Genomic DNA, 27,419 nt, shown 5'->3' on the forward strand with positions numbered 1-27,419 from the left:
GGGATCCTTAGTGCTGTCGATGGGGGGTAGTAAATATGCAAAGAACGAGTAAATTAAATCAAACTGCCAAACTGTCAATTTCGGGGTAGCGTGACTAGTGCATGAAAATGGCATCACTGGAAGGTATCAAGGCTTTGGCGGCCCCTTATCCCTGGGCTTTTCTGGCATTGGTTCAACTTTGTGTAGAGAGGTGGCTAATTTTGCATGCAAATTTCAGTCAATAAGCTCCAAGCGAGGCGTCCCAGGATATTTCAAAGGATCTGACAGTAGTTTCCCCCCCTCCTCTCTCCTTCTCTCTATCATTCTTGCTCACATTCTTCTTTTGGCTCCTGAATACCAACTAGACAGACAATGAAATTCAATCACCCATTTGCTTACGCTTTGCAAATGCACGTTGTCCCCTCGATGCTGCTGTGCCCCCCCCCCCCCCCCCCTCTGCCCAAACACCTAAAAATAATGAGGGGGGGTGTGTGAGAATATGTGCGTCAGTGCGCGTGCATGTGTATCATTACCTTTCTACGCTCATGTCCTCCCACTCGTCTTTAGCGGCACTGGAGCTTGGGCCTTGCCAGCTGATGGCTTGATTGGCGCCGACTCTTTGGTGGCTGCGCTGCCGTAGCAGAACTCTGTGCCTGGTTGTTTTGAATTTGACCTTGCTGCTAATGCTGTTAGTGATCCCACCTGCCCGCATCGGTCCTGCAGCACGATTCCTATAGAAGTCCTTGGCCGCTCTGAGAATCCCCAGCTCCTGTCTCAGCTTCAGCAACTGCTGATGAAGCTTGGTAGCCTCTTTCTGAGATGAGGCCAGCTGTGCTTCTAGAGCCTTGATCTCACTACAGTGCTGCTCCTCCTGAGCCACGGCCTGTGCACGGGCTGCCTTTTCACGAGCAGTTTCTTGAGTTCTTTGATGATCCAAAGAGGCTTGGAGTTTGCGGCAGTTGTGGGTCAAGTCTTCATTGACTTCGAGTAGCTGCTCTTTTTCATCTTTCAGCCTTTCTGTCTGCTCCTCCATGCTTATCATTCTTTGCTCCAGTTGATCAATCTGAAAAGAAAAAAAAACATATATGGGGCTTCTGTGTTACAAAATAATCAAAACCTAATCTGTAGGTTTATTTTTTAGTTTAAAATTTTACTAGTTTTCCTCTCCACTGATATTTTCCCAAGTGCGTAATTACAGTTTGCTGTGTGGGTGGGGGGTGGAGAGGGGAGCAATACCGTCGTTCCCAGTCAAACACGGTTATGGACATCTGACTTGCACCCCGTTACCCTGATCACCTTTAACTACGCTGCAACCATGAGCACTTAGTCTATTTGTTAGATCTTTGGTGGAGACTGTTTAAGAGAACAGTGGATGCCTGCTGGGTTTGTGCCTCCAGGCAATTTTTCCCTTTTATTTGGTTCTCTCTCTGCCTGCTGGTGAAGCCTGGTACCCTTCAAACAAAATTAGACTGCTATCCCCACTCCTGATGATTTACTGCCATGAAGGCTGAAGGGGTGGGGGAACATATAAGCTCATGCAAGCAGGGTTTTAAATGTGTGTATGAGTGTGAGCGTAAAACATGCCTCCAAACCTATGAAATCTACGTTAAATCAGCTAGTATTTTCTGGGATACACAAATTATATTTGGCAATTTATAGACTGTCTAGTTGATACTGTGCTTGGAAATTACTACATGACCCTTCTCCAACGCATACGAACACCGTTAAACTATCCTTGAAAGAGCAAAACCAAAAATTTCTGAGAGCTGCCATGCTGTACTTAAGGCTGTGTTGGATTTCCTTTATAGACAGTGACAAAGAACACCTCGTGACGGCATAGTGCTGTACCTTTTTCAATGACTGCTCCATTCGACCTGAAAGAAGAGAAGGCTTTTTCGGAGTGCTGCTTTTGACCTGGTGCTCCTCAACCATTTTGTGAAGTAATTCTGCAAAGAAGAACAAAGCTCGTTATTGTGACACTTTGTGTCAAATTCAAGCTGCTCAATCAATAGAATAATTATAAAAAGGGTACATTTAAATCAATTAGCATTAGTAAGGTCTAATTTCCTTCCTGAGGTTCAGTGTCTTTTTTCTTTTTTGTCAATCAAATCTGAAAAATCCCTAACGCTGTTTTCATGTGGACTTGGAATTTTCTCTCCAAAAAACACCTTTGGTTTCAAAAATCTTACACAGCCCTTTAACTTCAGATTAATAGAAAGGTGTTTTATTTAATAGTCCACCGGGAAATAGGAAAACAGGGCTCAGAAGTGCAGGCGGGTGTATACTATGTGCAACCTCTCTCTGGGGACCTAAAACAAACGAAGAGAAGTGCTTGAATCCCTTGTGAATACACAGCCCCAGGCTGCACTGCTTTGTAGTCCACTGTGTTTCCCCAAAGGACTTCTAATCTCCACAGACAAACATGCAGCTTTATTCTGGGAACTTCAATAGTGGCCCTGGCAAACATACGATTTAGACTTTATGATAACAACAGAAAGCATGCAAGAGTGCAAGCGCTCAGGCATTTGATGCATGTGTATTCATGAACACATCTAACACAATCTAACAGACCTCTGTCACTGCTACCTACCCAGTATCTACCTGCTGAAGTACAAACAACTTCCCTGCCTACGTATATGCGAAGGGCAACACAAAACAATACAAAACATTCTACTTTTCTTTCTCTCCTGTTTAAACATTCCTGACGGGATGACCAAAATAATTTGTACAATGAGGCTGGAAACATTAAATATTCAGGACCTTGACTTTTTAGGTCACTTGATCTTTTGGAGAACGAGCTGAGGGGAAAAAAGCGGCCACAGAAGCAGAGAGCAAAAAGAGAGAGGGTCATGTTGTAAAGAGCTGCTGCTCCCTTGCTTTGCATTGATGCTTTGCCCAGGGAAGTTTGTTACTTTGAATTAGCCTGCCCTTTTGTCTTCCCTACATGTCACATTCAATCAGACAGAGCACCAAATAGGACAGGAGGGCTGCTGTGTTCGCTGGGTACATAACCAGGTTGGGAGACAATTATCCAGCTCCAGCACTGGTGGCATGGGAGTTGGCACCTCAGCACTACCTTGATAAGAAGACGTGGTGGCTCCCTAGTCACCCACTGTTGAAGGAGGTTCTGGCACTGCAGCATACATTAACATCCCTCCCGTGTCTCCTCATAGGAAGCAGCACAAAGACTCCGTTCCTTTCATCTGCTGTCTTTAGTTAGTGTGATCCTGGTGTGAGCGACTGAACCTTGCATCTTTTTGATCGGGTCAAAGCGGTTCCTCAGGAGTAAATCTTATGGCCATCCATAATTTCCTCTTAAGAGTCTTGACTTTATGTCCAACTGACTCCAGATATACTCAGTTCAGTCTAGATTTAATATGAAATATTCTGAATATAGCCACAATGGTGTAACCTTATTTGGACTGCAAAACAGCAGACTATACTAAAGACTATATTAAAACTATACCAAATCAGAAAACACAGATGCCTTATTAAAATAAAATATAGTCAAAACAGGCGCAGACAATGCATAGATTTATGTCAGTGTTTAAATGTCATTAAATCCCTCTATGATGCTACTCCGCTTTTTATGTAAGCTTATTTATTCACCATTTATTATTTATTTGTACCTGCTTTATTAACACATTAATCTGCTATTTTAAAGACTACAGCATTGGGTTAACTGAGTTACTCAGGAGAGCTGAGGAACTGTGCAACATCAACACTCATAACATGGTTGAAGGGTGTTTCTCCAGTCTCTGCTTCACTTTTTAAATTTACTTAGAGGCTATTATAAATGGAGATATCAACACACTGGCAGCTGATATCAGCCGATAAATCAATACAGCTCTATCTATTGCTGAGACCACACTCGGTCAAAGTTAAAGGATTCTTCCCTGACAAAATGTAAAGCCAAGCATGTCCTTTCAACAGAGGCTGCTTTCTCATATTCCTAACTAGACTGCCAACAGAAGTCGAGCCACTATTTTAATTAGTGCAATCCTTTAAATCACATGCTTGCATCTTCACCAGACACCATCATTGGTTGTGAAGAAAATTAAAGTGATATAGAACAGATCTGTTATTGAACTAGTTAATTAAGGTACTGGTTGCAGTGGTCAGCATCTGACAAAGCTGCAGATTGGATTAAAAGGGATGTAATTTTTAACACCAGGAATAATACATGCAGACAAGATGGACACCACACTTGATGTCCTAATCAATTTACCAGGAGTTGATCAAGTCTTAATTGAGTTGTCCTATGAATTCTCCTGGGAGTAGTCTTATTAAATCCGCGCAGTAATGCACATGGCCCTGACCAGACCAGTGCTTAATTAAAAAAAAAAGAAGAAGAAGTAGCATTGCAAACAACATGAGCTTAAAATTAAAAACAGAATAACTGTGTAGAATTCAGTTTAGTTTAATTATTTTCAGACAAATTGAAACATGCATTCAATTAATAAAGACCGAAGAGAAAAACATTATTTTGTAATTTTTAAGGCACTCCCTGACAAAAAGAAGAACTAGTGTGAAGGAAAATGCTCACCTTGGTGTTTGTTTGCAAGACAGAGGTGGAGTTCCTTTACTGTGGCCCGGTCCATAGCAGCCTGGACTCGCAGCATGTCAAGCTCTTCTTCCAAGCCAGCTCTGCATTAAACACAACATCAAATTTCCTTCAAACAAAGTTTGCTAAGTCAAATCTATGTTTTTCGAAACACTGGTTAATCATTTTTCAGATGTCTGCTTCAGAGATAAAATGTTTTATTTCTTTATGATAGATTTTGATGTACTGAGTCCAGATATGATGTATGAAATAGCCGATTGGCTACTGTTTGTGAGATATTTAATATTTTTAAATATATACATATATATATATATATATATATATATATACATACATACATATATATATATATATATATATATATATATATATATATATATATATATATATATATATATATATATACATATATATATATACATATATATATATATATATATATATATATATATATATATATATATATATATATATATATATATATATATATATATATATATATATATATGTGTATATATTACACCTATGTTTATTCTTTAGATGAGTTTAAATTGTGTACAATTCTGTGTTGATACTACTGTACTGTAAAGCTAGTGTTGGCACCTTGTAGGAATAAAGTCACACTTTGATTTAGGTGGTCTATCATCAGTGACAGTAGTTCACTGGAAAAGCAGGAAGCCCCTTTGTTTTGTTTGCATTAATAAATTGCCAGCTGGAATCACCGATACGTTATTCAGAATTTATTTTCCTAAATCGCCCACTCCTATTTTCAACAGCATATTGTGAAAGAAAATGAAAACTGCTGGGATATTTTAATTTGCTTTAAAAAAATTCTAAGTTCACTTTGCAGTATTACAGATCTCCTGCTACTAGGAAGGTCAAATTCAAGGTCAGTGCACATGTCAAAAGGTCACACCGCGATAATATCATAGAATCTGAAATTTGACAATTGCATTTCTTCTTTACTTAGCAGCATAATCATAAAAACTAGAGCCAACCAACAATTTTGAACATCATTTTCAGTTTCCCAAAATGAGTAAAGTTTCACTACATTCATTTCCAAAGGTTTCTGGCTGTAGAACAGTAAAATATGAAAGGAGTAACAAAGAAACGCAAAAAAACAATCAACACAAGAACTGTGTGATGAGAATCTTTTACTCTCAATTCCACTGTGGAAGCCATTAATGTAGAAACTTTTAATGGACTTTTTAACTCAAATCTTATGTGCTGGCTTCTGTTCCCAAGGAAAAAAAAAAAGATGACACGGCGAAGAAATCAACTAATTAAAATGCTTTTTAATTCATCTGGAAATCAAAGTGACAAGCAACATGAAACGCCAAGGTGGGAAAGTACAGTGTGTAACTGTGGGTGTTTGTGTGTATCACAGCAGACAAACAGACTGTAAAGTGTGCCCAATTACCTCTCTGCAATTAGCTTGATTCCTGCTAAAGGCTAATTATGTGGAGCCATGCTCTAGACTTTGCACTTTCAAGTTATTATTAGGACCCCAACTGAAGTCTACTGAGGATACACACAAACCCACTGAGACAACCACACCTGAAACACACACCTAATTTCCCTCCCCTTTGCTCCACGGAGTCAAAGAGAAACACTAGAAACAAGCTCCTACTATAGTGGCATTCTTCCCTCAGTTAACCTCATTACAAAGGCAGGTCTTCCTCCTGGCTGACTCTTAAGGCTTGTGGTAAGCTGAGCAAGCATGTTCCATTATGAAGCATTTGAGTAGTAAAAGGGCATTTGTGGTAAGGGTGAATTATGATGTGCATAATGCCAATTAACACAAACTCGGCACCTGTTTCAACCAATCTAATTTTGCTACACCAACCAAGAGATTCTTCCAGACATATGGCAAGAAAATTACATGGGAGAAGTTATCGGCATAGCAAAGGGATGGGAAGTAATTAGCATTTTAGTCCACACAGTCCAGCAGAGAGGCATAGTCTAATGGCTGACCACAGCCTAAATAAGTGCACAAATGACTCTCCCAAAGGGAGTGAGGAAGCAGATGGATATGTGTCGCTCTTCTATAGATTTTCCTCCATAAATGAACTCTAGTCGATGAAGCAGAGGCACTGCCTTATGTGTCCAGGCTGTTAATGGGACAAATGAGCTGAAATATGCAGTATGTGAAAGGAGCCTGCTCCATCTCATGTTTCTTTTTTATGCCTGTTTGGATGCTGATGGTATTGATGCTCAACCAAAGCTCATATGTAAAACTTTCAGTTTTGCTGAAGGATAAGCATAGTTTCTTAGATGAAGAAGAGATTGGATTGCAAATGGAGTTCATTGGCCAGGGGACTGCAGTTTCACAGCATAACATCCTGTAGATGGAAGACTACTGCAACTTGTACTCAGTAACAGTTGTGGCAGACTCTGCTCATATCTATAAGAGATAGGAAATTAACAGAGCTAGGGTTGGTACAACAGCAGTAATACAAATTTGGTAAGGTAATTTTCCAGAAGAAAATGTACGGCAACCGTGCAACCCACCCAAAACATTTAAACACCTTTGGTTCACTGGTGAATTTGCATTTTAGAATTGACTGCTATGCTATTTGTTCCATTTGTTTCAGTTTTAAAGTTAAATGTTAAATTATCTTTATCTTTAGTCCCACAAGTTTTCTGTTTTCTTACTTTGTGTCTAGAACTACATTTTTTTTTCAGTTTTTACAACCTCTCTCTTTAAATAAATAAAAATGTCAAAAATGTGATTTCAAATTAGGATGAACTCCAACTCCTTGAGTGAGTAATCTGATAAATAGAGGCAAAGTATTTTCACTCTACTGAAGATATGGTAATAAAAAAAAGAGCAGCGTCAAGAATTTAAATTAAATATTTAGGCAGCATCATATAGTTGTGCCACAAGCTCAAACTCCAACCTCAAGGAGCTGTTTTAGATGTGCATCACACTACACCAACCTGCACCTGAAACAAAATACTTTCACCATCTTTTCCCTATGTTGCGCTACCTCCAGTAAAGTGAAATTTATTTCAAATGAAGCCATGATTTCCTGTCATATGCTACATATTGCTAAGGAGAAAATGTTCTCTAAAGCAGCACCTCCTACAGAGTACTTTGAGTCTTTTTTTTCTTTTCTTTTTTTTTAATCAGGATGATAAATCAAATGAAGCTAGCCGGACAATTTTCAATTCCCTCTCAACTTGCCGCTTCACCTAAGGTAAAAGAAAAAAAAAAAAAAACACTCAGCAGGCATAAAAGCAAAAGAAGTTTCTTGGCAGAAACTAAACTAAAGGCAACAGACAGGTGTTATGTTTGCTAATGATGTGGTCTACAATGTAAGTCTATGTCTCACGCCGCTCTTTTGGCCCCGTTTTAAAAAACATTTTCGCGCTCATGCTGTGCTGGTACTTCAGCCACGAGCTATCCACTCCATGTCATTTGATCTCATCTCTACATGTGCTGCGCTGAAAACAGCTTAGAGCACAAACTGCCAGTGTACCTCCACAATTGTGTACAACGCAACGCATCATTCGCAGCCATTGTGATTTCACACGCCAGCCTCCTCTTGGTTTCTCTCTCGGCACAGAGCGGGGAACAGGGTGAGAAAGTGAAAACACCACTGGCATTTTCATCACTGGGGAAAGATTCTTGTTTTTGGGGTGTGTGGGGAGATTTCCCCCATGGTTAAACTCGGACTAGAAGGCTGTTTGTTCATGGAGGGAGTTTCAGCGGATAAGCCACTGCTGTCAGCAGAAACGGTGACTGGTGGAGTTCACGTTCCTCTGTGATCTACTTTTAGCTGTCGGCAATGCAGCGGCAGCAGCAGTAGTGAATCTCGAAGAGGTTGGTACTCCTGCCATAGGCCAATCATGTGAGAGGTAAATGGGGATTTGTGTTACAACCACAACCTAGGATGTCCGCTTTACTCATGGTTTAAGAGGCTTGTTGATGCCGTTAGGTATCCTAAAATGAAATCAAACAATATCATAATGGTGTATTTTTTTTAACATGGGAATGAGAAGGCCTGTCCATTAAAATCTTTTTAAATTTGACAAAAAAAGACACATACTGTTTTCTACTGTAAGTATGAATAGTGTTTGTGAGAACATATTTTGTGTTGTAATGTTGTCTCGATAAGATCAGATAAGATGACCCACTAAAGCCTGCAACATAATTACCAGCTAAGTGTAAAGACGGCTTCTTTTTTTTTTAGCATAGTAACTGACTTGCCAAATAATTAATGAGGGAAAACCTTAGTTGTCTGATTTACGAAAATGCATATAACATTCTGTTTGTGTGTCTGTTTGTGTGAACAAATGTGTCCCTCCTCCAACTAAGCCCTGGTCCGGGAGGCAAAAGACTCTCATTACTTCTAATACCTTTTAGCAAATCAAGATGAAACGAAAAGAAATAGAGGAATATGAGGCTAAACTTTATTAAACTTAATTAGAGTCAACGTCGCTTATTGGGGAGGTTCACGTCCATAATGGTCACTCTCTACAGAGGAGCACTGCAAATGATCTCAAAGGCTTTTTCCCCAGTAATCGCTAGCTAATTTATGCTTTGATGTCGTCTGAGTATAGCATCTTAAGTCTGAGGGTGCACTGCATGTGTTTATTCTGTTTATGGAGCCTAAATAATCCTGCCTCTTTTTACCAACAGACCTTTAACAACAATTAACAAGCACGGACATGGAGCGCCGCAGACAGATGCATAATGAGGCAGATAAAATGATCCCAATGCGAATTTTCTAGCATACCCTGCCCACAGTTGCTTTCCAGCTATGTACCAACACCAGTAGGAAATCGTCCTTGGTGTCAGTTAGTTTATTTGTCTTATTAGTTTTTGTCTTTTTATGTTATTTTTGTTTAAAAAAAACATAGAGAAAGCTAAGAGATACTCTAAACAGGTTTAAATGCTGAATGTTTACATTGCCCTTTATACTGATCTAGTTATGATGACATTATTACATAAAGGAGTTTGTATGAAACCTTGTATCGATGAACAGCAAAAACCGTGAAAGTGGTCCCTAATGATGAACCGTTCAAAGCATGGGTTAACATAAACCTCATGGAAATATTTAAACTCGTTCTTTAACTTCCAGTACCTCCAATTTTTTTTAGATGGCCACTGATAATGAAACCCTTATTGGCATTTTCACTTTTGGAAACTATTTTTAACACACACTAAATGTTTCCCATAAAAACGCCTCTGTCAGTGCACCCTAGGGCAGCAGTGGCTACAATGTAGCTTGCCATCACCAGTGTGTGAATGTGTGTGAGAATGGGTGGATGACTGAATGTAGTGTAAAGCGCTTTGGTAAAGTAAAGCGCTATACAAATACAGGCCATTTACCATTTAAAAAAAAATCAATTCATCCATCTCTTCATCCATTTATCATGATTGTGGGGAGCTAGAACCCAGGATCTTCTTGTTGTAATGTGACACTACACCACTACGCTGCCCAAACAACTGTTTCAGAAAAAAAACAAAAACCCACAGCTGTGATCTAGCATCAATTCAGAAATGTTATTGAGATGCAAGAAGGGCTATGTCATATCATACTGACTGCGATAACACCAATATAAATTTTTTTATGTTATATAAAAATATCTTATCATGCTATTATTGCTCGCAACAGCGTGCCTTTATGTTCCCTAGTGTGTGCAACAAGGACACAAGCCCAGGCATGTCTAAGAGCAAGAGTCAGGTGTCAGCCTCTGATGACCATTTAGTGCCTAAAAAGGAAGCTACTGTAACAACCTCTGGCAAAGCACAGCACTCTGCAAAATATGCAAGTAAACTGTTCCCTCTAAAGGTGGAAACAACATGTGTTTCACCACTTGAGGCAAAAAAACTGACCATTGAGTAAAATCAGGTTATGAAGGAGGAGGAACAACTAGCTGGTGATGTGTGACCCAAATGTAAACAAATGGCTCAAATGAGTGTTGCTGGAGCACTGGCTAGATGCACTCTATATGATAGAGAAAGCAAACAGTGGATGGAAAACCAAGGTTTAGACCAGTGGCTATACTATAATTTTACTTTAAATTTAAAGCTTTTATGTTGATATTTGACTTGTGCTGTATCACTGGATATGATACTGTGCCACTACTATAATGCTGCTGTTGGCATCTTGTTTCAATAGATTTAGAGTTCCAATTAGGAAGTGCATTATCGAAGACTGTGGTGCATTTGAAAAGAAGGATTTATAAATGCTGCTTTCAAGCATCAACAAAACACTCAGTTATTTTTTTTCTTTTTTTAAATTGTCAGAAATATCATTAGTGTAAATTACCTTTAAATATTGTGATATAATTTTGAGCCCGTATCACCGCTCACTACAGAAAAGTGGAAAACTAAAGAAATTCACTGTGTGACTCTAGTGACTGTTAAAGCAGTATCTGTAAAAACTAGCAGCTAATATTGGAAGGCTAATGGTACAACTGGAGAGATGGGTTGTGATGAAATGCAAAATAACCATGATAGAGCAGAGCTCAGCAGGAATATAGCCTAATACTGAGAGGCATTAAACAGAAAGAGCAGCTAAAAAAATCTGTTCGTGTTTTGAGATAAGTGATTAGGGGAGATAAAATAAAGAGAAGATCAAGATGCTCTGCGTCCTCCCAGTGCTGGCAACACTGCCAGCTGTAAGGAACTGCACAAGCTGAGCTGTGCCAAATGCAACATGGCATATCACATCACTAAAGAGGAAATGGCCTTTAGAAAATTACAATTAGAAAAATGGACCACCACATTTTAATTTCCCCCAGGGATATGCTTTCCATCCTTTTTCCCCCACCATATGCCTATGATCTAAACTTAGTCCCACATAAAACAATTTGCACTTTAAACTTACACCTCAGGAAATAGGAAATACACAACTTTTTTGTGGTGTCACCAAATCTGGCACACCACCTGAGAGAAATTTAAGCGTGGAGATGTGCATTTAAGCCAGCATTTAATATGTTGACTTGGTGATACTTTCTAATATTTTGTAAATCATTGCATCCTGTTTATCCAGTTTTCTGAGCAATTGTTTTGGAAACAGACTTTTTCCAAGTTGGAGGTAGGAATTGTAAAATTTTAAAGTTGCTTGCAATGCATCTTTATGACCTAACATCAGTGACCAACTTCACTGATGTTTTGTCTGTGCAGAAGCAAAGGTATTAGCAAGGGCTTCATTCATCATTTATATAGCATTACTTCTCCGTAGTATGCTATTTATAAATACAGACATACTATTATGTCTATGTCTATGATTATGATTATTACTAGCATTAATATAGTAGCAATAATAGCGATACAGTAGTGATAGCTGTATATGGGATAACAGTAAACGATGGATAAATATATTTGAATTTATAAATGACATACTAAAGAGGAGCAATGCTATATAAATGATTAATTAAGCACTTCTTAATAAGGAACTAAGACCTTACTAATGCATAACAGTGTGACATTATTATAAAGTGCTGCCAGTTTACAGACCTGATTAATATTCATACAGACTTGAGCCTAAAATAATACTCATTCAAGAGCATTTCGAAACTCAACAAATTAGTATTAGCTGCGTGTGCTGCCCAAAGAGACCTTTATTAATGTTACATGAAAAGTCATCCTTCCTGCAAGTTCATGCAATAGGTGTTTGCTATGATTTTCAAGTAAAAAGTTGTCAAATAATAAGTAATTTGTTGCCTAATTCATCCTTAAATTAAACCACAGGGAGCGGACAAATCAGCGAACAAAACAGAACAGACCTGTTTCACCTTCCTCCTCACCCTGCTATTCAAGTGCTTAGATTACAGGGGGCTGGTTTTGATAACCCTCTCTTAGTGCTTTAGGGACCCACTGTGCACAAGTTATCAGAGCAATATTCATTGTGGGAAATGGTCATTTGGGCCTCAAGACAGTGCTTTAAATGTGCTGTTTTTGGAGAAGGTGAAAGAAGGCATCTGTGAATGATATCATGACAATGAGGAAACCAAATGAAAGACAAATGGAGTTTATACAGAGACTCTCCTCTAAACCAACCACTAGCTATTTAAAGCTTAATAAGGGCCTTTATTTAGCCCCAAGTTTTTAGCTGTTATGAGATAATAATGATACATTAACGTCTAGTTAACACTTACCTGACAGAACTGTTATGAACACATTTATTATAATACTAGTCAGTGAAAAGCAATTTTTCCCTCCATGCCCCAAGTCTTTCCTGGCATTTGCTTTAGGGTAACAGGACCATCTTCGATTAGTTGCACTAGGATGGACTCATTCAACTGAAATTTGCATTGTGAGTTGCGGGAAAATAAAGCTTTTTGGTTAAGCTGGCTTTGTTCATAGTCCCAAACTATTTTCACTCCTGCTAATTCTCACAACAGGTATGAAAGGAGGAGCAGAATAAAGATGGGAAAAGGCACAGGGAACCTGCTGAGCTGTACGTGTGTGAAGATGCTTGCCCTGGAATTGAGAGGTTTTGTTTCTAAAGTGAAAGTTAAAAACATCTCAGCCAAGTTTACTTTCCACAAGCGACCGTCGTGAGGTCGCATGTGAGGGCCGGGAAAGGAGGAAATGAGGTGGAGTGCTGGTCAGGGGCACATGAAGGGGATCAACACCAACCCCTAAGGACGAGGCAGTTGCACAGCTAGGAAGGAGGCCAGCAGCTCTCCATCCCTTGTGGTTTTCCTTGCAGGTCAGTTCCGAGGAACCTGCATGTTCATTGCGGTCTGTTCACTCCCACACGCTCCGCCTCTACATCATATTGTGCTCGGGTCTGCTCAGTTCTAGTCGTGGCCAGGCAGGCAGGCAGGCAGGCGGACGGACATCCCTTAACAGGCAGCATCAGCGGCACTAGGGCTGCTAGCCTGTAATTAGCTCGGACAGCTCAGGCTTGGAGAGAGCCAGCCGGGCTATATCATAATGAGCTCAGCTGGGATTAGGAGGACAGGGCAGGGGGGTGAGCAGAGGGGAAAGCAATGAAGGGGGTGGTGGTGGGGAGGAAGTACTAGAATTCTGGCCTGAGCCTACTGCAGCATCACAGAAGGCCGGAGGGAGACAACTGGGAAGACAAGTAGGAAGAGGGTAAGGGGAGGTTACCGAGGCACGAGATAGAGAAGGGAAGAGGTGAGCAGAGGTGAAGGCTAGGGAAGACTGGAGAGAGGTAGACCATGGCTTTAGGCCAAGCTTTGTGTTCCACTGCAGAGGGTCAGTGTTAGTGGTACGGTTACAGGGGGCTTCTCTAGATCAAACAAGACAATGGCTACACTACATCCAGAGACAGACTAAAGACAAAAGAAGGAGCAAAGAGAAGAAGTAACAAAGAAGTAACATGAAATGAAAAGCATCTCTCAAGTAACTTCAAGCTGAGAGTGTCAGTACTGTTGTTAAACTCTAGGTGCACATGTGAGCTAACAAGTCTACTGCAACTTAAAGATTGGAAGTTTTCTGGCAGGGAATTTTGTAATGCAGGCAACTTACTTTTCAATAGAGAGTTTTCTGGTGAGGTTTTTCAAGTAGGCCAGCTCATTCCATACAGCATCACTGTCCTCTTGCCGCAGCTGCCACGGCGCTGCACGCTGTATCCTTCCACCTGGCCTACACACACAACAAAAGAAGACCAAAGTGCAGATGTATAGACAAGCGAAACTGAAAAACACAGGCTCACTTGGCACACATACGGACATAAGGAAAGTAAACCTACTAACAAGGGAAAATTGTTGGTACTATACATCACCTTGCTGCCTCTGGCCAATTCACTCTGGGTAACAAGGCCCCTTAGTGTTGCTGTGTTTTTGTTATTCAGCCATCTTTAGCAGTATTCAAATGAGCAGCCTTGACTTTGACATTTCAGTGGCAAATCATGTACCGACGTATGCATGTTTGTTAAAGCCCAGGGCACTGCCCGTGTGGCAGGGCAGTGGAGCATTCCCTGTGTGCCATGCAAATGTAAATAATGGCAAAAACACACTCGCAAACGAGGTCATTCAAATGTCTACACCTCACTTATGAATACTTAATGACACTTTGTGCTCAGTAGCTGCCGCCTCCATTGAACTTCCCATTTCAAATCACACACACACACACATACACACACAGACCATCGCCACTGCCCCCAACTGCATCCCTGCACACATCCAACTCATCAATCAGCCAGAGCCCAACACATTCAATTCCAATTAGCCTTTCATTTGCAAACTAAAACAGGTTTTAGTGAGAAATCCACAGATTGCAAAAGAAGCAGATGAGAAGAGAACACCGTTTTTGTCACGCACACAGACACACCGACTTCTCATTTTCACTCGATCAATGTGGCAGGGGTGTGGAAATGGATTGTGAGGGTCGCTGTTGCGGAGGGGTCCTTTTCCCATGGTCATTATTGGCTATCTAGATGCCGCCGCGCTACGCTAATACTAGTTAAACCCTGGTGACTGGGAGTTAGAAGCTACTGAGGAATGGCAAATGTTTTCATTTAATACTGCTAATGCCCCCGTGAGCAATTTGAAGCCCTTGAACTTCTTTAGAGTGTAGTTGTGTGGCCGTACATGTGTGCTATGGGAGTAGTGTGTTAGCTTCCCAGAGTGTGAAGCTATTTAATACATTACCTTACTGTACTCTATAGGCACAGAGACTGACATTTCTCTGAAAGCACACAATGAATGAAGCCAAACCTACATTAAAAGTGCCTGGAGTAAGTACAAGATCTTTTACCCACAGCTGTTTCAATTCTCTCTGTGCAATTTCCGGTTTGCAGTGTATCATCTGCATTACTTAAGAAATGTGCAAGAAGCTTTATTAAGTCATGGTAAAGCTTTATACATTTTAATTTGTTTACAGTGGGCCTAAAAGCTGTTGAACATGGAGCCATGAGAGAGCCATCTTCTTCAGGCCTCAGTGCATCCTCCCTTATGGTATCCTTGTTTCCATTATTAAGCAGGAGGAAACAGAGAGAACTTTTCCACGCTGCTGCGGCTAATTGCTCTGAATCAGGGGGAATCTGTTTATGGGCGCAACTTTGATCAGAGTACGGATGCTTTAATAACCTTTAATTTTATTTGCTCACCCCCATCATCCCCAGTCTGATTAAAAAACGTTTTCCCTTCTCTAATATAAATAAGAAGTTGGGTTTTTTTCTCTCTCTTCTTCACACCATTTTGGGAAAATATGGTGGTGCAGTAATGGTGAATGGCAGGGTGATTTCACTGGGACTGGCCAACTGCACATTGCCTGCATACCGATCAGCCGATGGACTGTTCTTCTGATTTGCGATTGGTTGGCAGTTCTATTCTGGGCGGGACTGGCTAACAGACACATTGCTGACATCTTTCGGCAGCTGATCGCACACAAACCAATCATCTAATTAATAATTTGCTGGGCAATGCTGGAGACTGACATAAGAAAAACTTTTGAACATAACTGGAATTTTGATAAAGATCATACCACATTTTCGGGGAAAAATTGAAAAATTCTGGTAATTCCAGTGAGTTTACAAATTTTTCTTGCCTATGTAGCTTTATCATAGGTAGGTATGGGACATTCCTTTATTCTTGCTTCATCAGTAAAGCAGCTAAATAGTCTAGAGCTGATTTCATGTGTAGCATTTGTATTAGGATGCCGTTTTTGGTGGACATAAAACATGTGGACAAAGCCCTTGAAGTAAATGAAATATGCCATTAGGCTGGAAGTTTATTAGATATACATTGGAGAGATAGCAAAAACATTATTTGTTGCTACATCAACACTTTGGTATATCTTTAAAAAACAAAAAAACAAAAAAAAAAACGAGTACAGGATTCCTTTCTATACTAAAGAAAACCCTTCACAGCATTCAGCCACATGAGAAACACTCTAAAGCAGGTGAGCATATTCTTGAAAAATTTAACATTAAGAGAAAACTTCACAAGAGCAAATACAAAGAGTTCACCACAAGGTGCAAAACACTCATCAGCCCCAAGGATAAAATTGCTAGAATAGGAATAGACTTTGCTAAATATCTGAAACACGCCAGATCACTACTCAACACAGCACTTTTGAAACTACCTTTACCAGAGGGTCATTTTGAAAAACGAAATATAATAAAAAAAATTGTGACATTTCTAAACCTGACAGACGCGGCAAATAAGTATATGTATTTGTACAGGCAGGTGAAGAAAGACGTACTTACCCATTTATCGTTTGGTCACGAACACAAAGGGGATCAAACTGACCCCCCTGCATCTTTCCAAAAAGCCAACAACGCAGCATGGTAGCTGTTGGGACATCCCTAACAAGCTCGAAATGCAATGAGAGTCAACGCCTATCCCTGCTGACTTGTTAGGCCCCTGATTTCCTAGCACTAATGGGAGTATTTAAGTCATTTTCTATTGTCTCTCATTCAGCCAGGCATTACCCCAGTGGGCTTAACAGCTATTTAAGGATGTGGCCTAATGCCAAATGAATGCCAAGATCATAACATTGAGTGACTGGTTGGTGCCAAGGAAGACTGAAAAGGGCAAAGCTGCCTATTGCATCAATTTCATGTCAAATCACTCATGAAACACAGATACACTGACACTGATAGACTGAAATCTAACATTAGGCTTTCTATACTGAACTAAATCCCTGTTTGTATTATTGAAGGAACATGCATGCTTTCTTTTAACAAAAATCAATGTTACCATTCAGAGTATTTCATTCATAACAGCGAAACGTTGCTGAGGCTCTCTCTACATGGCCGTCTTTGTTCCCACTGTCTCAGACACATGCTGCTGAGCCGCGCTGAGCTAACATGAGCCGAGTCGAGCCTAGGGCTGAACATGCTCTCTCACTCACTCCACTTTCACACGGGCTCACATTGCACTGCTGTTTTCTTTAATTAACCCAGAGAGAAAACAGCTGACGGGGTCAACACCTCGCTCCCGCACGGCCACCACATATACGCACCTTTAGCTACACTCTGAATGGTCTCAATGACGCTGGTGGAGAAAAGAAATAGACAGCAAAGTGGGAAAAGACTAGTGGAGACAACACAAAGAACACGACGCGTATGTTAATGACATTTTCCAGCACATTTTCCACTTTGTGTAAAAAATCCTGTGGTTTTTGCTGAAGATAGCAGCTCAAAACAGGAAATGGCCCTCATCCCTCCTCCCTCTTTCAGCCTTCCTCCACAGGCCTTCTCAAACACCTTGCACCCCCAGGACCAGACACCTCCAGCCTCTGGCTCTCACATCTTAATGAACGCTGAGGGAGAAGAGACGAAGAGCACATACACTTGGCACAAAACGGGCCAAATTGACTGGGCTTAAAACCTCTGAGCTTTTCAAAGGCGAAAAAAGAGGAATTTCTCCCACTCTCCCAAATCCAGAACTCAGGTCTTGTCAGACAACATGTGGAGCGCAATGGGGCCCTAAGACTATTTGTGAGTGGTTTCAGAGGGTTGTAGTGTTTCACAGGGCTTTTAACATAAGGCAAGGCGAGTTATATGCTTTGAAGTGTCTCTCACTCACTGCTGCGCAGTGAAACTGGGGGTTATCCCAGTTGCTTTGTGTATGCACAGGTTTTATTTTATGAAGATGTGGGTTCTGTATATTTTGATCTTTCACCATTCATTTGCAGTCATAATTTCCCGTGAGATAAGAGTTTATTAGGAAATGTTAAACAGTAAAGTGTGTACTCACATGCCATTTGATTTCTCCATCTCTTTCAGCTGATCTCTGACTGCCTTGTAGTTGGTCTGAATCAAACGCAGGCGTTCACGACGTTTATCGTGAGCTCTCCTCAGCTCTTCATTTTCCTCCATCTGTAAAGCACAATGGCAACATTCCGTCGTGAGAACTCAAATCAAAGTTAACAGAAGAAGGGAATCTGCCGGAATTGCACTGATACAGCCCATACTGGGGATGAAATATAAGAAACCAACATATTTAAGCTGCTTTGCAGCTGAAACATCTCGGTCTAACAGAAAGCAGCCGGTCAAGATTCATTCCACTTTCCTTGTTTCTCCCAGACAAATGCTTCCACTCCTTCTGGTCAACTGAGGCATCATTAAAATGAGGCGTTTACATGACAAGTCGCTGGTGCCACTGTACACTAAACAGGCCTGCACACTCACAAATGCTCACGTTAACCAGCAAAGAAACAAACTCACTGGAGTTACCAACTGATGACAACCGTATGTTGTGATATGGGGTTGTAGTGGTGGGTTTGTTGCTGTTGACAGCTATTAAAACAGAGCGAGATTGGCCTCCTGCTTTAAAGAAGGAGTTAAGAGAAGACAACATATAGATTTTTCTTGTCAGGGGCATCCCTCCTCCCTCATCACATTGACCTTAACAGGGAGGGCGATGGAGAAAATTCTTTCAACAGGCAGGACAAACAGAGGTGGAAAGAGGGTAAGGAAAGAGAGACAGTGAGCTCATGGAAGTAGAGAAAAGAGAAAGACAGAGAACTGAGAAATTAGAACGGGAGGGAAAAAAGAGAGAGAGAGAGAAAGAGAGAGGGGGGAGGAAAAGGAAAAGTGAAAGGAAGGGTGCAGGACAGGTTTCTGCTTGAGTGGCCAAGGCTAGGGAGAGTTGTCGAGTGCTTTCTGAAGGGAAGGAGCTTGTTTACTGCTGATATGACACGGCTACCCTGCAGAGAGGGAAATGCGAGCCCTCGGCCCTGTTATTATTAACAAGGACAAAGAGAACAGAGAGAGAGCGCACACAAATATGCGCTGGACACACAATGTGTGTGCACACACGCGCACTGCACATCCACACTGCCGATGTGACAAGTATGGATTTTCCCTAGTGCGGATTATTCACTGAGGACATCTGCAAGACATCCTCAGCCCTTTCGAGCAGCCCCCGACCTCTCAAAAACAGGGCTTTAATGAAAGGGGCCAGACCAGAGCAGTGTTAACTGGTGGAACTAGAGGCTGAGGGGGGACACAGAGGAGTTGTGGCTGACTTGATGGAGGGGCGGCGGGGGGGTGGGATGGTGCAAGTGGCAGGGCATTAGCCACATCATGGCTTCCCAGGCTCCTTATAGAGCTTCCCCCTGGGCAGACCAGCTCTGGTCATCAGGCCACAGACCCTTGCCCACCGATCAATACGCTCCCACTCAGTCAGCGAACACATGTGTGGACGTTCTCAAGCTGAAAAATAATTACACAGCAACAGCTACTTTTTACTTCAAAGTGTGAAGTAGAAAAAAAGGAGGGCGTTATTAAGAGAATTGTTTGTTTGCTGTTCGCAGCTAAGGTCAACATGTCAATGGTATGGCTGCCGTACCCAATTTGAAAAGCATTCTGTTGGAAAGGACTGGAAAACTGCACAGCAGCGAACTGAACCAAGCAAAGTACTGTACAGTAAGAGGCTGAAGGTAAGGTCTCAAGTGCAACTGATAGAGGGCATTTTGCTTATTTCCAGAAACAAGCAAAGGACAAAAACCACTAAATCATGCCTTGAACAAATGCCCTCATTAATGTAGTCACGTTTTTCTGTGCATACCTTTGCTAAATGCCCCTCAAACAGCAGACAAGTAAATGGCACCATTAACTAAGACAGTCATGCGTGTTGTCTGAATCTATGTTGAGCATTACTGTCGAGGTGTCTGCCAGTGATGTAATTCAGACACTTCAGATCTGACAAGGAAATGGTGCCTAATGTGTTCCTGGGATTGTGTTCAAAGGGAGATGACCTTTGGATAATCACTCACTCGTTGGTCAGCTGCGAAGATAGAGAGATTTTTTTTTAAAGGCAGTGAGCTTTAGGGGAAAGTGCAACACAGGGGTGAAAATTAACTTTTTTTCTTTTGCTTGCAGTCAGTTGGAGACCCTGAAAACAACACGAGGATGAAGAATAGTCTGAGAAGAACATCACAGAGCATGTGAAGGTTAAAAGACCAATAAAGCTGATTCGTTTAAGGATAAAAAAGAAAAAGAAAAATGGCTGCATCCGCTTTCACCAGAGCGGCTTCTCTCCTGCTGCTTCACTGCCTACGCACACTCTGCTTGTGTGTGCGCCCATGTACGTATGTATGTGTGAAAGACACCGTAAGAGAAGGTCATGGAGGAGGCAGTGGCAGCAGTACTGCAATTGAACCACTGTTACTTTCTTGCAGACCTCTATATAAACCAGTAGCTGATAGCAGCAATCATATCTAAGCTAGTGGCCACAGCAACAAGCAGCTCCTTCAAACTGATACTAACAGATGTCACCAAAATATACCAACAACAAATGTGCTTTTTGAAGCAACCCACTCCTTCGGGTAGTTCAATGTCACTTTGAGAAACACTGTCATGCAGGGATACACAGACAAAAGATGCAAAAAAAGACAAAGAAAATAAAGTTCGACCATAAGGAATGAGAGTGAGAACTGTACTCTAAACTTGGGGATAAATAAACTGTTCTAAGAGGGGTGGAAAAGATTAAGACATTACATTTATTTGTATACATTAGCAAGTAATTACCTTCAATTGCAGCAGCTCCTCGAGGTCTTGAATCCTCTCTTCTGCCTCTTTTCTCCTCTCACTTCCGAACCCGACGCTGCCAGCTGGAGACAGGGACCTGGACCGCTGCACTGGTGCACCCTGGGAAGGGTAAGCAAAGAAGCACTGGGGTGGGAGCTTGAACACACTTCACTTACACAGACAGGCACAAACACATGCAGCAATTAACATCTGTAGAAACACTGAGTGAATGCCAATAATGGAATTATCTATGTTCACTCCACTCCCCTCTCACCTTGAGTAAAACATGAGCATTGTCTTCCTTGGTACACACATATGCAGACAAAAACAAACACGCTGCCAGAGGAATAAAGCAAGCTCGAGCAGCAGTCCACAGAAGCTGAAGGGAGGAGGTTCACTCTTGTGTGTGTGTGTGTGTGTGTGTGTGTTTGGAAGCAGGAGTTGCAAGCTGAGAGCAGCAAAGGTTTCTTCCTGCGACTGGCTAATGAGTATGTTCATTTCCATTTACATTGTTTCTTTGACAATAATGATGTCCCATTAGGGGAGACTAAAGGGGCTATAGATTCCAGAATGTGCTGGGCTTCATTACAAGAGGTGGTCAGGGAGGCCGCTCTAATTGCTCTGCTAGGGGCCTCCAGGTTACACTTGATAGGACAACTGGAAGAGCCGCCGATTAGGAGGGGGGTGCAGTTTGCTTGCCAGCCTCTTCTGTAGAAATAAATAAAGAAATGGAGAATTGCTGGGGCTGCGCTGTAGAAAAGCAGTGGGAACAATATGCTAGTGGAATATGAATATGAAAGGATAGGAGGCCCCCCTGTAGCGCCGGGCAGGGCTGACCAGATGGCAGGCTAAAATATGCAATGCGACTAAATGCACAACAGTCCTTGGGTAGAGAAAGATGAGCAGTACAGGAGGAGGAGGTGGTGCTAAAGTGGTGAGGTTAATGAGAGGATAGCGGATCAGTAAAAGCCTAACCCCCCACCATCCAAAAAATATGTATTTTGATTGCTGTTGACAAGCTCTCTTGCCTATTAAAGTCATTAAGATTTCAGCCTTTTCTGATATTGCAACACCTGTTGTTACGGCTGAAACAAGAAAATATCTCATGCCCTAGTGTCCAAAGCAAAATCATGCACTAATCAAGCACTGGGGGAACCAAACACATCTTGGTGCTTGACTGGTGGAGATTTATGCTTCAGCGGGAAACTGCAAACTCCCGCTGAAACCCACACCCTCCTGGTGTAACCTCCTTAGAAATGTAACTACAAGTCATCTTGATGCAGCGCGCAACTACTGTGATTGGCCTGTTCAGTACCATTGATTCCTCCTGTGCCTGTCTGACTACTTTATCGCCGCAGTTTTTGAATATATCAGCAAGAGATCAACAATCGTCTCAGTGTGAGGAATAATAAACATAGCATCAATATAAGGACTCAAAAATGTCAGCAAATTCCTGGAGGGACATGGTACATTCCGACGGCTGTTTTTAAAAAGTCCTGACATTTTATTTGTTTCAAATATAAATGCAGGCAACAACGTCAGCCACTTATGTAGGTTACATCAAAGATTCCCTGCAGAAGCCAAATCACACCTTACTCTGTCAGCACAACAAATAGCGCAACTTGTACATCTGCTCACAAAGCAGCTTGGCAAACTTTAAAATATCATTGCCTCAAAACTCTCCACTATCAAAAGTGAGCGAAAAAAATATTTTTGCATGATAATTCATAACACATGATTGAACGTTGTTACATGGCAACATGGAATACATGAAAACAATGGATTCTGCTTTCTTTGCATTGCTCCTCATGAATCCCTTGTGTGTGGGTCTGCAACTCAAATCGTTCACATGAGGGCGAACTTCACCGGTAAAAGAGAAAACTGCTATTTAGAGGGACACTAACAGACAGCAGATATTGTTCATTGAATAGCAACTGCTGCAAAATGCTAATTGACATGTTTAAAAGAATGGGATTACACATTGAGACATTTTTTTTTAATTGTAACTTAAAAAACACATTTGTCACTTAATTAGTTATAACACATTTCCTTTAGTTTTAATATCACAGAATGTGTATTTAAAACAGAACATCTGCTTGTGACATTAATATATACACTATGTACGTGTGCTGGGAAATGTGCTCTGAGGCTACAGTTGACTCCAGTGACCTGGCGGCCAGGTTTTGCTAACATGCCTGCATGGGTGCCAACCATGTGTTCTAACTCAGCCTTAATGACTCTATGCAACTAATTAGCAGATTGATCTGCATATTCCTGATGAGTGGCAGGCCAACTGGCTTAGTCTGTCTGTACAAGGGGGAAACACAGATTCCAAAAGGGGAATCCAAACCAACTCAAAGTCCTAAACCTAAAAGTAAAGATGAGCAATTATAAAGTGCATGACATATTGCAGACAAACTCTAAACTGGGTTTCAGGTAGAAATATAAATTGTGAATGATATTTACTACTTAACCTGATCACAGTAATTATTAATAAAGGTGAGAACCACGTGAGACAAACTGCTGCGTGCTTGTCTAAAGTCCACGGTAAATTAATAAAATGGTGACACTGACTAATGACTGACATTTTGGTGCAGATGTTCTCTCTGGTCCAGTTGGACGCCTGACTGCTGCTGGACCCGAAGACGCATGAATGCCCTTTATTTGTGTGGGAAGCTCTGTGTTGCGGCATTGATGTTAATGTTCCACAAGACAGGCCTGAAGGATAAAAAGCAGAGAACACGAGACACAGAAGGCTGTCCTCGCCATTTACCTCAGCTCGGCAGCTGTCTGGTGGTCATGGCCTGACCTGTGTATAACACCCTGTAATGGCTTTATAAACATGAGAACGCAATGCAGAAGGAGGGACAGAGGGCATATAGTAAGAAAGAAATGAGGGAAAAGGCCTGTAACTTAAAAATCAAATTTACTGAGGAATCGGCAGAGGAAAGAATCATTTCACTGAGTGCCCGCCTCACTTCACCTCTCCTCCACTTTCTATCTGACAGAGACACTGAGTCACTGTCATCAATGGGTTTCTTTATGATTGCACTAGCCTGTACTGAGTGCATCTGGAGAGTAATTAAATGTGTTCACGTTCCCTGATGACTATACATACAAATGAACACTGTTACTAAGCAAACTTTTTTAAAAAAAATGCACAAGTTTTAGCTCAAACTTGAAGTAAATCATGGTGAAAAATGGTCCACTCTGTATAATGTTAGAAATTCACAGTGTTGTTTCTAATAAAAACTCTAAGCAGTTTGGAACTTGAAAATACAATTTTTCATGAGGTCTTTCAAATCTAATTTTCCACATCAAAGTAAACTTTCGTCACTCAAATCATGTGACACACACACACACACACACACACACACACACACACACACACACACCCCCAAGTCTCTCAAGTTCCTTGAGACATAGTTTTTTTGGTTTGTTTTTTTTAATGGCTAACATCATTATAACACTTACTGCATGCACCCAACACAGTCAGACATGCACTACTCTGCACTGTTTATAGACACAGCCAATAATCCCACTTCACTGTGGGCACTGAGTAAAATAGCAGAAATCTGATTCCAAGGGGGAAACAGTATGCTGAACAGAAGACTCGTCTCATCAGCTGCTGACCTTCCAGTTTGTTATTCCAGTTTAAATGGAGTGGTATGAATCGTAATGAGGCATAAAAAGTTTATAGTTTTTTTGGACCATCATCGTGCTTCTAGAAATTATTCAAGATTTACAGTAAGGCTGGACATGTTTTATGACGTTTACATGTTTTAAAGTAATAACCTGAGTTTTTATAGCTACTGGCTGAGAGACGTGAACGTGCCACTGTGCTACGTGAAAGAATGCCACTTTAAAGATGCCACTTTGTAGTCGCCACTCAAATAAATAAAACACATCAATCTTAAATTTCATTCACTTAAATAATAACTTTATTTCATTTAAAGGAGTTAGTTCAATTTAAAGCTCTCCATCTTTCATCTGACATCTGTTTCTGTAAATGTTGCCATTGCAGCTCTAACATGATCATGTGCCTGCATTAAAATCTCATTTGTAAACGTATGTATAGCACGCAGTAAATGTGTGGTCAGAGGCAGTGACAGGCGGGATTGCATTTATGATAAATGAAAAGCCAAGCTGACTTTTACTGAAACTGATGACAAATGCCCCGATTTCCATTCAGTATATCACATTATGATTCACGTTATTAGTCACTATAATAGAATATCAAAAAAAAAGTATTCACACACTGATTTTGGATATCAGCAGCAGGATCAACATTGGCGCATGTTTTTGATAATAAATTATAGGTGGATAATAGAACGATTATGTGTTTGCGAGTTGTGTGTCCTAAGGCAAGCATAAAGGAAGCTCATCAAATGTCAATACTATTTATTTATTTTGCACGGTATAATTACATTACACGAATAGACTGCCAGAACAGAAGCGCTTCGATTTAAGATACAATGAGGACAGCGGCTTAAATCAAACAACGTGTCTTCGGGCCAGCTTTAGAGTGAGTGAGGCCATCTAGAAACATGTCCTGCCAAACTTATGAGTTGAATACTGAGAAGATCAAAAGCTTCTTTCTTGTTCATAATGTACTGCTGAAGCGGTAAATTAGCCAGTGCCTGAGCCCAAGGCATGCGTGAAACCAGCAGCACACGCCGGCTTGGTCACAGTAGGAGGGGCATCTGTGTGTGTGTGTTGGGAAGTTCAGGACAAAGGTTGGCAGGGGCTGGGTCTGATAAATCATATGATTCTAGAAAGACAGTTTCCTTTATATCCCTTCTCTGTGGCTTTGATCTAATCTGAACAAAACAGTAATGGATAAGTGTGGGTATGTTAGCTGCTCATCCACGTGTTGGCTTTGACATAATTACCAGAAGCACGTTCTGACCTACCTGTTGTCTTCTAATGGAACTGGCAGATCTCTGATGGAAAGTACTACCCTCTGGCCTGGGATATGAACCTCGAGTAGAGGCCTGGTCAGGGCTAGACTTCTGGGCTACCGCACCAACCTGCTCTGACACCAGCGCCTGTGAGAAAAAAGATGGTGCATATGTTGGTGCTTGAAAGGCTGAAAAGAGACGACTAAGATAGGCTGATAGAAAACAGAGCCTTGGTTTGGTGACAGCTGTTATTTTGTCATGCTTATGTCAGAAAATTAGGAATATTATCCATGTTATTCCTCAAATTTGAGTATTTCAGCTGTAACAAACACACCCACTTGACCATATTTGCGTGTCAATGCAAATATCTAATCAGCCCATTACATGGTAGCAGCTCAATTCAATCAGGCATGTAGACGTACTCAAGACAACATGCTAAAGTTCTAACCGAGCATCAGAATGAAGAAGAAAGGTGATATAAGTGACTCTGAATGTCACAAGGTGGCAGACATGCTAGTTTGAGTATTTCAGAATCTGATGATCTGTGGGGATTTGGCTGCTCAACCATCTCTAGGGGTTAGAGAAAACAGTCCAAAAATGAGAACATATCCACTACACAGGAGTTATCTGGGCAAAAACACTAGAGAAGAACAGAAAGACTACTTCAAGTTTATAAGAAGGCAACTTTATTAACCACCTTATAATCGATTGGATTACAAACAAGGTATACCGAAGAGCACCTCTGAATGTACAACATGACAAACCTTGAAGGAGATGGGATACCACACTGGGTACAACTTGTGTCAGCTAAGAACAGAAAACTCAGATTACCACTCGCATGGGCTCCACAAAACTGTCAATAGAAGATTGGAGAAACATTGCCTGGTCTGATGGGTCTTGATTTCTACTGTGACACTGGGATGGTAGGGCCAGAATTCCGCATAAGTAACATCAAAGCATCGATCCATCCTGCCTTGTATCAATGTTTCAGGCTAGTAGTGGGATGCGGTGGAACGGGAGATTCACATCAAAGATGTGCAGCAACTGTGTGATGCTCCCATGTCAATATGGACCAAAGTTTCAGACAAATATCAAAATATCAGCACCTTATACAATTAATGCCATAAAGAATTAAGGCAGTTCTGAAGGATAAAGAGGATCCAACACATACTAGCAAGGTGTACCTAATAAAATGGATATGTTCTCTTTAAATTAACAGCAAGCTATTAATGAACCAATATCAGGCTAATGTATTTTTTTATTGCTTAATTCAGTTTAAAGTTTGCTTAAGCTTAACCAAAGCAGAATACAGTCTGCCATTAATTCTTTCCACTGTACAAAATACTTTTTTTAAAATAATGTTTTAAATCTTTAATCTTCTTTGTGTACTTACAGCAGTCATGTACTGCATTGCGTTACAAATGTGATAACAGTTTGCCCCCACTCACATGGGTCTTAATAGAGTTGTACGAGCAGCACACTGAGTGAAAAACCACAATCATGCCACAGACATAATTGGATACAATGGGCAACAAAGCAACCTATTTTTCCTTTTGACTGAAT

At 41.0% G+C, this 27,419-nt stretch overlaps 1 protein-coding gene across 3 annotated transcripts in view; it reads right to left on the reverse strand.

Moving 5' to 3' along the window:
- Positions 1-27,419, reverse strand: part of cntln (centlein, centrosomal protein) — an 87,994-nt gene that overhangs the window by 38,761 nt on the left and 21,814 nt on the right. For 2 of the 3 annotated variants that reach the window (XM_063476151.1, XM_063476150.1), the window contains exons 10-16: positions 25,869-26,003; positions 20,956-21,075; positions 18,179-18,300; positions 14,001-14,117; positions 4,526-4,626; positions 1,828-1,925; positions 513-1,042 (exon numbers count right to left, since the gene is read on the reverse strand). In XM_063476151.1, coding sequence (XP_063332221.1) covers positions 513-1,042; positions 1,828-1,925; positions 4,526-4,626; positions 14,001-14,117; positions 18,179-18,300; positions 20,956-21,075; positions 25,869-26,003 — 1,223 coding nt within the window. The remainder of the gene's footprint in view (positions 1-512; positions 1,043-1,827; positions 1,926-4,525; positions 4,627-14,000; positions 14,118-18,178; positions 18,301-20,955; positions 21,076-25,868; positions 26,004-27,419) is intronic. The other variant, XM_063476152.1, reaches the window with a different exon arrangement.

This window comes from Pelmatolapia mariae, linkage group LG6 (genome assembly GCF_036321145.2).
Source record: "Pelmatolapia mariae isolate MD_Pm_ZW linkage group LG6, Pm_UMD_F_2, whole genome shotgun sequence".
Classification (NCBI taxonomy): domain Eukaryota; kingdom Metazoa; phylum Chordata; class Actinopteri; order Cichliformes; family Cichlidae; genus Pelmatolapia; species Pelmatolapia mariae.